Source organism: Thamnophis sirtalis, unplaced genomic scaffold (assembly GCF_051295495.1).
Source record: "Thamnophis sirtalis isolate CommonGarterSnake01/CBP01778 unplaced genomic scaffold, rThaSir2_p1.2 scaffold_2, whole genome shotgun sequence".
NCBI lineage: Eukaryota > Metazoa > Chordata > Lepidosauria > Squamata > Natricidae > Thamnophis > Thamnophis sirtalis.
This window is the reverse complement of record NW_028261382.1, coordinates 46,775,347-46,790,396: the sequence shown is the minus strand read 5'-3', so window position 1 is coordinate 46,790,396 and position 15,050 is coordinate 46,775,347. Positions and strand designations below refer to the sequence as shown.

Below are 15,050 nucleotides of genomic sequence, written 5' to 3'. Positions count from 1 at the left end.
TTAGAAAGGAGAGAGGGTGTGTGTGTGGGGAGGGGGTAAGTGCAAGACGAACTTTGATTGGCTCGAAATCTAAGAGCTCAGGGTTGATTGGTGAGGCGTCAAGATCTCCTGTCTCGCCTCTTTTGCCACCTGACGCGAAAAGGGCGACAGAACTCATGGTTAGGGGGACCCGTCTGAACAGCAAAGGATTCTGGGAGTTGATGTCAAATGCCACGAGGGGCTACATTATTTAAGTGAACTAACCCAGTTTCCTTGGCTGGGTGTGACACAAGATACCAAATTAAACATTGGCTGCCCAATCTCTTATATGAATAAGTATAAGTGTTATCTTTATTGTCATTGTACTTAAATATAACGAAATTGGTTTTAACCTCACTGATGCAAAATTATAGCAGAAACGAAAAAAGAAAAAAAAATCCATTTCATTCTACCAATAAAACTACTAAATTGATATAGAATGATGCGTCTCAAGGTTTTTAATTTTGAAGATGGGTGGACTTCAACTCCCAGAATTCCCTACCCCAGCTGGGGTGGGGAATTCTGGGAGTTGAAGTCCACCCATCTTCAAAGTTAAAAACCTTGAGAAACATTGCAATAGAATATAATAAATACCACCTACATACATTCTCTTTCAAGTAGAATTTGGGTCTGCAGATCTTTTGTGTCTTTTTTTTCCTGGCAACTTGATCGTTTTAGGTTAGGTTAGGTTTAGTGGATTTATATGCCGCCCTTCTCCCAAGGACTCAGGGCGGCGTACAACATAACAGAAAACACATATTACAAAAATTAAAAAGGACATTAAATAAAGTATCCACACCCCCCCAATTGATATTTACAATAAAAATTTAAAAATTAAATTAAAATTAACAACCAAATTATTCCTATATTTTATTCTATTCAGGCCAGGCCGGCTTGCTGGAAAAGCCAACTTTTTAGGGCACGTCAGAAGGACCGGAGATCTGGGATTATGCGAAGCTCCGGGGGCAGCTCATTCCAGAGGGAAGGCGCTCACACAGAGAAGACTGTCCCCCTGGGGGTCGCTAGCTGACACTGTCTGGCCGACGGCACGCTGAGGCCAACTCTGTGGGATCGTACTGGACGGTGGGATGCTACTGGTGGCAGTAGGTGATCTCGCAGGTACCCTGGGCCTAAGCCATGGAGCGCTTTAAAGGTCATAATTATTACCTTGAATCGTACTCGGAAGACAACCGGCAACCAGTGCAGGCCGCCTAAAAGGGGTGTAACATGGGAGCACCTAGGTGCCCCTATGATAACCCGTGCAGCCGCATTCTGGACCAGTTGAAGCCTCCGGATGCTCTTCAAGGACAGCCCCATGTAGAGAGCATTACAGTCGTCCAGGCGAGAAAGGACGAGGGCATGAGTTACTGTACACAGAGCATCCCGATCCAGAAAGGGGCGCAACTGACGTATCAGGTGAACCTGGTAAAAGCCCCCCCTGATCATGGCCGTCAGGTGTTCTTCTAAACCAAGCTGCGTATCCAGGAGGACTCCCAGATTGCGGGCCCTCTCTGAGTGGGCTAAAGTTTCTCCCCCTTTCATCAAAGGTGGAACAAGATGCACAAATCGGGATGTCGGAAACCACAGCCACTCAGTCTTGGAGGGATTGAGCTTGAGCTTTTTTCCATTTTTTTTTTTAATTCCCTTTATAAACTGATTATTCTGCTGAGAAAGCCTGGTCTAAAAACGCTTTTTAAAATCAGAATCAGGAATGCTGACTGGAATACAGAGAAATCCCCCAATCCATGCACTCAGCAAGTATAAAAGATAAGCACTGAAGTGTCGTGGCACGACAAAACCGCGCTCGACTAAAGCGCGCCCCGATTAAACCGCGTCCCTGACGTCATCAACAAGGCGACAACAGCGAGCACGGAGAAAGAAAGGCGCTTTAAATAGCGCTTTGAAAGCAAGCCGATTCAAGTTAAGGTAAGGGTTAGGTTTAGGGTTAGGTTTAGGGTTAGGTTAAGGTTTAGGTTTAGGTTAAGGGTTAGGGTTAGGGTTAGGGTTAGGTTTAGGGTTAGGTTAAGGTTTAGGTTAAGGGTTAGGATTAGGTTTAGCGTTAGGTTAAGGGTTAGGTTTAGGTTTAGGGTTAGGTTAAGGGTTAGGTTTAGGTTTAGGGTTAGGATTAGGTTTAGGGGGTTAGGTTTAGGTGTTAATTTTAGGTTTAGCGTTTACAGCGTGCTTTTTTCTCTGCGCTGTTGTCGCGCTATGATGACATCAGCTACGCGGTTTCGTCGAGCACCCTTTAGTCGAACGCGGTTTTGTGGTGGAACCCTGAAGTGTAACTGCACCTATTTGGAAAAGGGATTGGCTTATTCTTTATAGAGAGGAAACATTAAAATTACATCTAAATCATATATTAGAAAATGATATGCCATATCTTTGCATCAATTGCTGATGCTGTATACAAAAATGATTTGGATCCCAGCTCTGTTGTGCTTTAGCCCCACCGTGCAAAGATTTCGACGCTTATCTTGTAAAAATTACGCCTTCAAGTCAAGGACTATCTGTATATAACCAAAACAGAACACATTGCATTTCCATCAGAGTAATGACTCCAAATCTCCATCTGCAAGAATTTTCTACTTTTATTTTTATTTTTTAACAAAAATCAAAAGCCATTCCACCGGGGAGTAAAATATCACAATTTAATATCCTTCTCTATGTTAAATAAGCTATATTTTCTTCTCTCTCTTTTGTTTTCAAGTTTGGATTTTCTCAGGACAACAACATTCCAGCTTTAGCAGTTATAAAACACAAGGAGAAAAAGGAAAAAAAATTTTTTTTTTAAAAAAGAGCAGCATTCTGGGAAGGAAAAGCCATAGCATCGGAGTTCAGGGGGATTGTGGTTACTCCCCACCAAGCCAAGATTGAGATTCTGACGTTGAGAGTTTGTTCTGGGCTTCGGGGTTTGCAAAGAATAACCGCCAATTCCAGTGACCTCAGATTCGATCGATGTTCCTCAACCATGGCAGCTCTAAGATGTGTAGACTTCAATTCCCAGAAATCCTCAGCCAGACTAGCTGGGGAATTCTGGGAGTTGAAGTCCCCACATCTTAAAGCCACCACAGTGGAGAAACATTGAAAGATGTTTTGTCATCGAAATGTCAACCTGTTAAAAGTAGCCTTTTTAAATCTCCATTTGGGCTGCATAAAGGCACCACTCTCTCAATCTGGTCAATTAATCCCTGGCATCCTCATCTCCAAATTGTTCCCCTGGGCCTTCAAATCTTGTCTTTCCATCAACCATCCCCACCTACCCACAATCATAATCTTCGTTTAATCACCCCATAATATCTTGCGGGGTGGAATCTGGGCAACAGAATGCAGCTGAGTGGATTACTGGCTGGATGCCCTTCTTGTTGCCAATGCGGAGTTTTGTTCAGCCGATATATTTCTTATTGTGCCTAGATTGAGAAATATCTACCTCTACCTAGGATTGAACTCACAGCCTCCCGATTGTGAGGCGAGAGCTCCACCTCTAGGCCACCGCACCACTCCCACCACCCGCTATGCCCCCTGGTTTATTCAAGCAGCAGGCTCCATTTCATGGCTTTGCAACTTGGCAGCCAAGGTTTTGTGCCGGAAACCGATACAGAAGTTCCCTGGCGTGCATGTGCGCGTCAGGAAACTGAGTTTCTAGTTTCCGGTGCGCGTATGCACATCGGCCAGCTGGTCTTCGTGCACGCATGGGTGCCAAAAACTGGAAGATCAGGTTACCGGCACGTATGTGCTCACTGAAAACCAGAAGCTCAGCTTCCGGGCGTGCCCATGCGGGCCAGGGAACTGTTCTTCCGGTTTTTGGAGCTGCCCTGCGTGCTCCTGTTTTGGCACCTGGTGCCGAAAACATTCGCCAACCCTGTCCTAATTTATCCTGAAAGCCATCTGTATTCTCCACCAAGAAGCTGCATGGCTCCCCTTGGAAAAAATGGTTTCAGAAATCAGCGGGCAAAGGTTTCTTTTTATGCACCTGGGAAAAGTTTCTCCCGAGCAAAAAAATTGTGGCACTGCTATTTTTAAAGAGATGGGATGTACAGGTTCAAGCACGGGCTACATCTAATATTTTGGGGTTGTTTAGTGTTTTGGTCCTAGATGTGAACCACTGAAGATTGCTTTCAATTCTCCAGAGCTTTGGGAACTACAGTTTTGTGGAAAGGTTAATCATAACACGGAAGTTTCGTAGAACAGGAAAGAGAAATTTCTCAACCAAGCAATTCTAAACCAGCCCAAACAGAAACAGCCGAACAGAATGCTGGGAATTTGCCTTAAGAGGTCAATCCTCACTTAATAACCAGTCGTTTTAACAACAATTTGAAGTTACGGCAGCCACCGAACGAGTCACGGAACCATTTGAAGTTAAGACAGCCATCAAACTGAAGTTTGGATGGCCACTGAAGTCATTTTTTTAAACACACATCCCCAGTCACACTGCTGCTCCCTGTGTGACCACGTTAGCTTATGTTAGCCACATGTTAGCCACATGGCATTTCATGGTCACATGACTGTGGTTTGCAAGTGATTTGGGGTTATGGCCAGTTTCTGGCAATCTTTTTTTTTTGCTAATTGCTAGCAAAAAAAATTGCCCCTTTAAAAATGAACATGTTTGCTTAATGATTGCAGTCAAACAGGCCTGGAAATTACTTCCGGCCATGTGGAAAGTCTTGACTTATAACCGCAGTGACTTGTGTGATCACAATTGCGGGCTCAATTATAGTTGTGGGTCAAGAACTACAATACCCAGAAGGCCACATTTTTCATCCACATGTTCATTTTGTACTCAAGACCCGCTAACCACCAAGTTTCCTCCCCTGAGATTTTCCGGATGGGTGGGACTAAAAGGCACCTGCCCATCAACAATATGAGGAAGAGCCTTGCTCTTCCAGAATTGTGGATATAGCGGCTGGGGAATTCTGGGGGTTGAAATCCCTACACCTTCAACTCCCAGAATTCTCAGCAACGGCCGTGATAGCTAGGGAATTCTGGGAACTGAAGTCTACATCTTTGGAAATGGTGCACTCACGCACATCGGCGTTCTTAAAATTGAATTGTTCCCCATAACACGAAATACGTAGATCAATTCTTTTCTAGCAAAAGCCATGGCTATTCCCTGTGGGAATTCTGGGAGTTGGCATCTGTAGAACCATTGACCTGGTTTCCAAATTGGAATCGGAATCACCTAGCATCTCCTTTAGCCATTCAAAATAGTCATTAAAAAACATAAAACACAAAACCACAATTACTCTTACCTCCCCCTCCCCACACACAAACGCAGAGCAGGAGTGAAATGCTACTGGTTCGGACTGGTTCAACTGAAGCGGTAGTAAAATTGCTACCAGTTCGTCCCAACCGGCAGTAAAGGAAATGCTACCGATTCAGGCAAACTGGTATTTCCGACGATCGGCTGCGACGCGCAATTTCTATTAGCCAGGAAACAGGATTTCCTGCTTTCTAGCTAATCTAAATGGCGTGGCACGGTGGATTCTCTCCCTTTCCCCGCTCCCACTGTTCGTTCACTTTTGCAGATGCGCTTGGCAGCAGGCTCCGCCCATTCTCTCGGACATCATTATGTCCGTTTGTGATGCTCTGCGCATGCGTGGGAGGTCCCGCACATCTGCAGAGGTGGCGCAAGCGAGCAATCACTTACACTGCTACTGGACCAAAGGTAAGTTGATTTCACCCCTGACTATCACATCCATTCCATTAACAGTCACCTGGTTTCGTTTGTCCCGGGTGGGGCCCTAAATTTCTCCAGCTGGCTGCCCCCCCCCAAAAAATAAACATTTATCCCTCGCCCCTTATTCCGGATTAACAGCCCAGAACTTCAATGTGCCCTGAAGACGTAAAAGCTGAAGCTTAGGAAGGAAGGTGCCTTCTTATACCCGTGGCAAACGATTGTCTTCACTCTGTCGGCAGTGCCAAGACGTGGCACCCACACACCATCTAGACATTTTAAAAGAAGAGGAACAGGCGGGGCAGGGGAAGGAAGAAGCATCAAAGCAGGCACAAGGTGTCAGCCGGGATCCTGGTGCGAGTTTCTCCCGAACTGCCAAGCGGTTGAATTATTGCAGAATTATCTCAAGAAACGTTGGCCCCGAATATGGGGAGCAGGGCCAGCCAGGCGCCAAGACCATCTCTGGTGCCCAACCAGCAGTCGGTCCAGGATCCAGGACCATCTGAGCTGTCCTCTGTCAACGACCACCCAGAGCATCCCCTATTCTGGCACGTTGCCGCCGTCGGCTCAGGAAGGCTCCACATTGCCTGCGCAGGGCCTGGGAGTGGAGGAAAGTCAGTAGCTGCTCTCGTGACCCGTCAGGATGTAGAGGTTGCTCTGCGCCGTGGGATTGTCGGTTGGGGTGCTCTCAAGGATGATGTCCCTGCAGGGAAGGGGAGAAGAGGGAGGGGCGATGAGCAAGGGAAGCAGTGTCAATCCAGGGCTGCGTTTCTTGACCATTTTAAGATGGGTGGACTTCAACTCCCAGAATTCCCCACCCAACATGCTTTAAGATGGGTGGACTTCAACTCCCAGAATTCCCCACCCAGCATGCTAAGATGGGTGGACTTCAACTCCCAGAATTCCCCACCAAGCATGCTTTAAGATGTCTGAATCCCACAATTCCCTGGGCAGAATCCCTGAATACAGGTGGACTTTTAACTCCACCTATAACCTCAGAACTTCAAATCTTCTCAACGATGTCAGGTTTAACATGGGTGGACGTAAGCTCCCAGAATTCCCCAGCCAGTGTGCTTTAAGATGTCTGGCCTTTGACTCACACAATTCCCTGGGCTTAAGTTTAGGTGGGCTTTAACCCCCAGAATCCCCCAGCCAGCATGCTTTAAATTATGTGAACTTCAAATGCTCTAGCATTCTCTAGCTGGCTTGCTTTAAGATTCATGAATTTCAACTCCCAGAATTCCCCAGCAAGCGTGTTTTAAGATGGGTGGACCTCAACTCTCAGAATTCCTCAGCCAGCATGCTTTAAGATGGGTGGACTTCTACTCCCAGAATTCCCCAGCCAACATGCTTTAAGATGGGTGGACTTCAACTCCCAGAATTCCTCAGCCAGCATGCTTTAAGATGGGTGGACTTCAACTCCCAGAATTCCCCAGCCAGCATGCTTTAAGATGGGTGGACTTCTACTCCCAGAATTCCCCAGCCAACATGCTTTAAGATGGGTGGACTTCAACTCCCAGAATTCCTCAGCCAGCATGCTTTAAGATGGGTGGACTTATACTCCCAGAATTCCCCAGCCAGCATCCTTTAAGATGGGTGGACTTCAACTCCCAGAATTCCCCAGCCAGCATGCTTTAAGATATGAAGACTTCAGATTTCTCCAGTCAGCAATTCTGAAATCCACCCATGCCTTAAGAACAGTGGTTCCCAAACTTGGCAACTTTAAGACTGGCTGGAGAATTCTGGGAGTTGAAGTCCACAAGTCTTAAAGTTGCCAAGTTTGGGAACCACTGCCTTAAGAGGATGTAAATCTTAATAAATGACTCTAAAATGACTCTAAATGTTACTGGGGAATTCTGGGAGATAAAATCCACATATCCTAAAATTGTTGACACTGGTCCAGGGATCATCCATCTATCTACACTGCCTTCCTAATGTTGCAAGAGGCTTCCAAGGAATCAGGACAAGGCCCACACTTAATTCATGCCAAGTTGTGACTCTGAACAGGTCACAAAGCAGATTTCCAGACTGTCAAGAGAATTACGCATAATTGCAAAATGCAAAATGTTTAAAAAGTGGGACGTTTCAGACTTCCGACTGCATTATTCCACCTCAGAGGGATTTTTCCTCCACCTACCAGAAGGACTCTGAATTCTCCGACGCCCGTCTTAAGTGGGAAGAGGGATTTTGAGCTTGGAATGCTTCCGGAATAACCAGAACAACAGGGCATTCTTGCAATGGCTGGCATCTTTCTAACTCAAATAAGAAACGGTTTTCCTTCCTTGCAATGTGCAATAGGAATCGGTCGTGGAAATGGGGGGGTGAAGTGGGAGCAAAGATGTGCAATTTAGAAACCTCTTTATCGGCAACTCACCTGTGACCACCCAAGACTCGGAACACCCTGGATTCGTCTGTGACCTCCTGGGTCACCTGGTGGGGGAGCAAAACAATTTATTTATTAAATGTATATACCACCCATTTCATTGTCCAGCAACTCTGGGAAGCTCATAGCATTGTAAAAGCAAATATTGTACCAACGTTAAAATATTAAACACTACCTGGATGCCCGTGCTTCACTATGAAACAATGTGATCGGGCTTGATACATTGACACTTAAAGCTTGAAAATTAATGTAGGCTGTGCACCTCCTTAGCATCAGAGCGTGTTAATATAAGGCAACTGGCAGTTGGAACAGAGTTCTTTTCAGGTGGGGAGGGGGAGTAGAACGTCTAAACTCCCAGCCCGCAGGCCGGATGAGTCATGCGCTGGCCACGCCCATGATAAGGCAACTGGCAGTTGGAACAGAGTTCCTTTCAGGTGAGGAGGGGGAGTAGAACATCTAACTCTGTAGCATCAGAGAGTGTTAATATAATACTGTATAAGAAATACTGATGATCTGATTTCAAAAAATCCTTTCTAAGTGAGCAGCTAAAAGCCAAGAGGAACATATGTGCTGAATTTCAAGTTTTTAGGCTTTACAGTTCTGGAGATTTCATGATGAGTGAGTGGTATTTGGCTTTTTTAAATATATAGATATATATATTAAGGTCCCTTCCAACTCTGTTAGTCTGTTATTCTCTCTCTTTCTCTCTCTCTCTCTCATCTATCTATCTATCTATCTATCTATCTATCTATCTATCTATCTATCTATCTATCTATCTATCTATCATCTATCTAAAGAGAATAACAGACTAACAGTTGGAAGGGACCTTGGAGGCCTTCTAGTCCAACCCTCAAGCGGGTACCATGCCAGATAAATGTTAAAAACCAACATACAAAGGGATGGAGTTGGGATCTTCAGCAAACTCTCAAATAATTTAATCCTTATTGAGCCTTCGGTGGCCCGCCTGGGGTCTTCATTGCATAGAAGGCTGACTCTGAATGATTCGTGGGTCAGTCTGTTGTGGACATTCACACACGAATGTTGCAAGAATCAAGTTCTTAACTGGAAGCAACAACATCATTTGGTTGTTTCCAAGTTCCCCTTGCACATATCTGCTAATCGTTCCTGACTCTAGGGGGCGGTGCTCATCTCCATTTTAAAGCCGAAGAGCCAGCGCTGTCCGAAGACGTCTCCGTGGTCATGTGGCTGGCATGACTCAATGCCGAAGGCGCACGGAACGCTGTTCCCTTCCCACCAAAGGTGGTCCCTATTTTTCTACTTGCATTTTTTACATGCTTTCGAACTATTTTGGCAGAAGCTGGGACAAGTAACGGGAGCTCGCTCCGTTACGCAGCGCTAGGGATTCGAACCACTGAACTGCCAATCTTTCCGATCGACAAGCTCAGCGTCTTAGCCACTGAGCCACTCACTGTACTATTATTTTATGGCAAAAGACTTCCATTGTGTTTTCACTCACCTCACTAGATTCCAGGCTTCGGCCTTGCATGCCATGTTTCCAGAAAGCCAAGACACTGTCTTGAAGGCACACTGCGGGGAAGGAAAGAAGAGACTTCGTTAGGGGGCGCCGTATTTGGGAAGCTGGGAAGCTAAGCAGTCTTCAGATGGGAGACCACCAGGTATAGACCCAGCTGGAAAGTTTAAACGATCCGAGTTGGGTGGTGAAACTTCTGCAAGAAAACGGCCAAGCTCAGAAAGCACCAAGCATGTTTCTTCTCTTTGTCTTTCTTTCTTTCTTTCTTTCCCTTTCTCTCTGCTTCTCTTCCTTCTCTCCACAAACACCTCTCCCTTCTAGCTGATGATATTACTTAGTTGGGTTATGAAACGCCTGCAAGGAAACCACTTAGAGAGCACCAAGGACCCCAGTTAAACTCTTGCAATGAGTTGATCGAAATGTCATCTCTTTTTTCTTTCTTTCTTTCTTTCTTTCTTTCTTTCTTTCTTTCTTTCTTTCTTTTTCTCTTGTCTTTGTCTCCTTCCTTTCTTCCTCCCCCTTTTATTTCGTTCTTTTTTCCTTTCTTTCTCTTTCTTTGCCTTGCCTTTCTCTCCTTCCTTCCATTCCTTTCTTCCTTCTGTTTCTTATATTCCTTTTCTCCTATTACTTCCTTCCTCCCCCCTTTCTTTTCCTTCCTTCCTTCCCTCTTATATTCCCTCCCTCTCTTTCTTTCTTTCTTTCTTTCTTTCTTTCTTTCTTTCTTTCTTTCTTTCTTTCTTTCTTTCTTTCTTTCTTTCTTTCCCTGTCTTTTCTTCCTCCTCTTCCACTCCACAAACCCCACTCCCTTCTAGCACTGATGATGTCACCTAGTTGGGTGGTGAAACGCCTGCAAGAAAACGACCAAGGCTCCGAAAGCACCAAGGATCCCAATTTCAACCCTGAGCTACCAATCTTCCTTACGTACCAATGGTTTCGATGGGGAAATTGAAAACAAGCTCGGGCGCAAACACTCCTTGCGGTGTCCCGCGCAGATTCACGACCCGGACGCAGCCTGGGGGTGGGGTGGGGGGGAAAAGAGGAGGGCTTTGAAGGACAAAGACACAGGCTGGGCTGGCATATGGTCTCCTGCCTTGAGTAGGGCTGGGCTGGACTAGAAGACCTCCGAGGTCCCCTCCCGCCCTAGGATCCCAAGTTCTAAAAAAAAAACTTACGTTCAAAACAAACAAGGACGGTATCTCGGTCCATCTGAGTGACGTGGCTGGCCAGGACGAGAGGACGTTCTGTGAGAGGAGAGAGAAGCCAATGTTGAGCCACAGAACTTTCTATAACATAAATTTTTAAAAAGCTGGTGTTTAAATTGCTTTCGGGATGAATCAACGGGAATTCTGGGAGTTGAAGTCCACACGTAGGGAGAGGGGTGATCTTCAAGGTGAGAATCGAACGGCTGGCAGTGGGCAGAGTTAGCCTGCAATACTCCCTTCTAACCCCTGGGAGGGAAAGAAGGAAGGAAGAAGGAAGGGAAAGAAGGGAGGGAGATAGCAAGGAAGGAGGCAAAGAAGGAACAGGTGATAGCAAGGAAGGAAGGAGAGATAGGTTGGAAGGAAGGAAAGAAGGAAGGAGCGATAGCAAGGGAGGAAGGGAGGAAGGAAGGAGATATAGCAAGGAAGGAAAGAAGGAAGAGATAGCAAGGGAGGGAGGGAGGAAGGAAGGAATGATAGCAAGGAAGGAGGGATAGGCTGGAAGAAAGGAAAAAAGGAAGGAGCGATGGCAAGGAAGGGAGGAGGAAGGAGAGATAGCAAGGAAGGAAAGAGGGAAGAGACAGCAAGGAAGGGAGGGAGGGAAGAAGGAATGACAGCAAGGAAGGAAGATAACAATAGCATATATATACATATATATATATATATATAATTTTTGTGTATGTGTGTATATATATATTGTGTGTATGTATGTGTATGTATGTCTGTAATGTGTGTGTATGTATGTATGTATGTATGTATATATATGTATACATATACATACATACACACACACACACACACACACACAAGGAGAACCTTGTGGCTTAGTGGTTAACAGAACTGCCTAATATGTAATACAGCACAGGTTCAAATCCCAGTAAGGGATTTTAGCTGATGAGAGCTAAATAGCTTGAAATAGATCTATACTAGTCTCCCTTTATTTATTTATCAGCACAAATACAACACAAATGTAACAAAGGCAATAGTAAAAATATTGGCTTTCTGTCTAGATGGTCTCTTGTGATGAGCCGATAGACAGAGAACGGAAGCAGTATGCCTCCTCCCATATTTGGGCATATCAGGGGTTGTGACACTATATATACATATATATATATATATGTATTTAGTGTCACAACCCCTGGTATGCCCAAATATGTATATATATGTATGTATGTATGTATGTATGTATGTATGTATGTATGTATGTATGTATACATACATACATACATACATACATACATACATATATATATATATATATATATATATATATATATATATGCTATTCACCATGCTTCACAGCCCTTTCTAAGCAGTTTGAAGAGTCAGCCTCCTGCCCCCAACAATCTGGGTCATCATTTTACCGACCTCGGGTGGACGGAAGGCTGAGTCGACCTTCAGACGATCAGGATCGAACTGCCAAATTGCAGGTAGCCGGCAGAGAGCAGAAGTAGCCTGCAGTACTGCACTCTAACCACTTGCGCTCTTAAAACATGAAGTCTTTAAAAAGGCAGGAAAGAGATGTTCTCAACTAGGGTTCTCCACAATCCCCTTTTCTGGACCCCCTGCCTCTGCCCCGCCCCGCCCCCACCCCCAACTAGCCGCTCTTACTGGAAGGGCTGGAGGTGGTGTGGCCGGTACTGAGCGAGAGGACGCTGAAATGCAGCTCGGCTCCCGGCTGATCGCTGCCGGTGACGCCGAAGCAGACTTGAGGGTATTCCTCTGACTCCACGACCAGCAGCTCAAAAAGGGAGAGGGGGTCGGGGAGCAGCACGGGGACGTGCTGGAGAGACAGAAAAATAAAAATAAAAATAAATAGAGAGAGAGAGAAAATATGGTGAGCCGGCAAGCAGAATGGGTCTGGGATCTAGAACCCAAAACTAGAGAGATCCCAGAGCGTTTGCAGCCGCTCCCTTACCTTCAGTAGCATAAATTTCTGCAGGGGTTCGTACCACTGTAGGAGAGCCAGGCTGGAGGGCAGGGCGGCACACAGAAAGGTGTTTCCTGAGTAAGGATTTCGGACTGGAATGGGGGGAAAACCCAGACAATGGGATTAGCCACCAACTGCTGGTCTCCCCTTTTTGCTCCTAGATAGGTGGACTTCAACTCCCAGAATTCTGCATGGCAAATTCTGAGAGATGGCCCTTCCTCCCTCCTTTTTTTCCTTCCTTCCTTCTTATCCTTTTTCTTTCCTTTTTTCCTCCCTCCCTCCCCTTTTCCTTCCTCCCTCCCTCCCTCTTTTTCCTTCCTTCCTTCCTCCCCTTTTTCTTTCTTTCTTTCTTTTCTTTCTTTCTTCCACTCTACTTTCTTTTTTCCTTCCTTCCTTCTTCCCCTTTTTCTTTCCTTTCTTCCTCCCTTCCCTTTTCCTTCCGCCCTTCCTGCTTTTCCTTCCTCCCTCCCTTTTCCTTCCTTCCTCCCTCCCTCCCCTTTTTCTTTCCTTTGTTCCTTCCTCCTTTTTTCCTTCCTCCCTCTTTTTCCTTTTGTCCTTCCTCCCCTATTTCTTTCCTTCCTTCCTTCCACTCTCTTTCCTTCCTCCCTCTTTTTCCTTCTGTCCTTCCTCCCCTTTTCCTTTTCTTCCTTCCTTCCACCCTCTTTCCATCCTCCCTCTTTTTCCTTCTGTCGTTCCTCCACTATTTCTTTCCTTCCTTCCTTCGATCCTCTTTTCCTTCCTCCCTTTTTCCTTCTGTCCTTCCTCCCCTTTTCCTTTTCTTCCTTCCTTCCACCTTTTCATCTCTCCCTCCCCTTTTCTTTCTTTCTTTCTTTCTTTCTTTCTTTCTTTCTTTCTTTCTTTCTTTCTTTCTCTCTCTTCCTTCCTTTCTTCCACTCTCCTTTCTCTTTTTTCCTTCCTTCCCTTCACTTCCCTCCCTCCCCTTTTCCTTCTTTCCTCCCTCCCTCCTTTTTCTTTTTTCCTTCCTTCCATCCTCCCTTCCCCTTTCTCTATTTTCCTTCCATCCCTCTCTCCCGCTCACCTTCCTCCCCTTTTTCTTTCCTTCCTTCCTTTCCTTCCTCTGCAGGCCTTAGTATTCAAAAATTAAGAACTGCTGAATTCCAATCCTTGCAGTGCAGGAAAAACACCTGCATTTTTATTTTATTTTTTGCATACAAAAGAGATACATGTCACGGGCCTGTTCTCAAAGATAAATAAGGTTCAAGTCCTCAGGGTTTTGAATGAAAAGGGTAATTTAAACAGGCACTAAAGAACCTGCTATATTCCAAGTCACGTCTAAACCTTGGCCGCCTTAAGACACGTGGACCTCAACTCCCAGAATTCCTCAGGCAGCCATCTTGGCTGGGAGAATTCTGGGAGTCGTAGTTCACACTTCCCAGAATTCTCAGCAATGGCCCTGATGGCTGGGGAATTCTGGAAGTTGAAAGTGGGGGAAAGGTACATTAAGGATTCAGAGGCAAATTCAAGAAAGGTGGAAAATCTGCTGATGAAGGAAGAGAAATGGCCACTCACCAACTTGACATTTAAGGCACCCTTTGGTATCTGCTATCTTGGCTGACAGAGCGAACTTCCTGCCACGAAAGGAAAATGGATTAAAACGTATACCAGTATATATATATTTACTGGAAAATATATATATAATACATACATACATACATACATACATACATACATACATACATACATACATATGGCAAATATATAGGTAGTGGCAGGTATTTCTTTTTCTGGGCACAATGAGAATACAATCTGCTGAATATAACTCTGCACTGGCAACAGGAAGGGCATCTGGCCATTAAAACACTTTTCTAGCTGCTCCATTCAGTTGCCCAGACTCTACCCCACAAGGGATTATTATGGGGTCATTAAATGAAGAGCGGAAATCTATGGGAAGAGCCACCGCTGCTAGCGAAGCCCCACCCGAGCTCTGGGGATAAAAGGCAGGGGGCGGAGATTAATAGATGTGACAGAGGAGAGGAGAGCAGTGGAAATCTATGGGCTGGTCCTTGGGATGGAAAAGCCACCGCTGCTAGTGAAGCCCCACCCGAGCTCTGGGGATAAAAGGCAGGGGGCGGAGATGAATAGATGTGACAGAGGAGAGGAGAGCAGTGGAAATCTATGGGCCGGTCCTTGGGACGGAAGAGCCACCACTGCTAGCGAAGCCCCACCCGAGCTCTGGGGATAAAAGGCAGGGGGCGGAGATTAATAGATGTGACAGAGGAGAGGAGAGCAGTGGAAATCTATGGGCTGGTCCTTGGGATGGAAAAGCCACCGCTGCTAGTGAAGCCCCACCCGAGCTCTGGGGATAAAAGGCAGGGGGCGGAGATGAATAGATGTGA

The 15,050-nt window shown here is 45.6% G+C and overlaps 1 protein-coding gene across 1 annotated transcript in view; it reads right to left on the bottom strand.

Moving 5' to 3' along the window:
• Positions 1 to 2,588: 2,588 nt before the first annotated feature.
• The window catches only part of MAP4K2 (mitogen-activated protein kinase kinase kinase kinase 2), a 63,862-nt gene continuing 51,400 nt past the window's right edge, over positions 2,589 to 15,050 (bottom strand). The window contains exons 25-32 of the mRNA XM_087705322.1: positions 14,224 to 14,282; positions 12,682 to 12,785; positions 12,375 to 12,546; positions 10,737 to 10,805; positions 10,490 to 10,576; positions 9,550 to 9,620; positions 8,064 to 8,119; positions 2,589 to 6,392 (exon numbers count right to left, since the gene is read on the bottom strand). Of these exons, the coding sequence (XP_087561448.1) occupies positions 6,305 to 6,392; positions 8,064 to 8,119; positions 9,550 to 9,620; positions 10,490 to 10,576; positions 10,737 to 10,805; positions 12,375 to 12,546; positions 12,682 to 12,785; positions 14,224 to 14,282 (706 nt within the window). The 3' untranslated portion in view covers positions 2,589 to 6,304. The remainder of the gene's footprint in view (positions 6,393 to 8,063; positions 8,120 to 9,549; positions 9,621 to 10,489; positions 10,577 to 10,736; positions 10,806 to 12,374; positions 12,547 to 12,681; positions 12,786 to 14,223; positions 14,283 to 15,050) is intronic.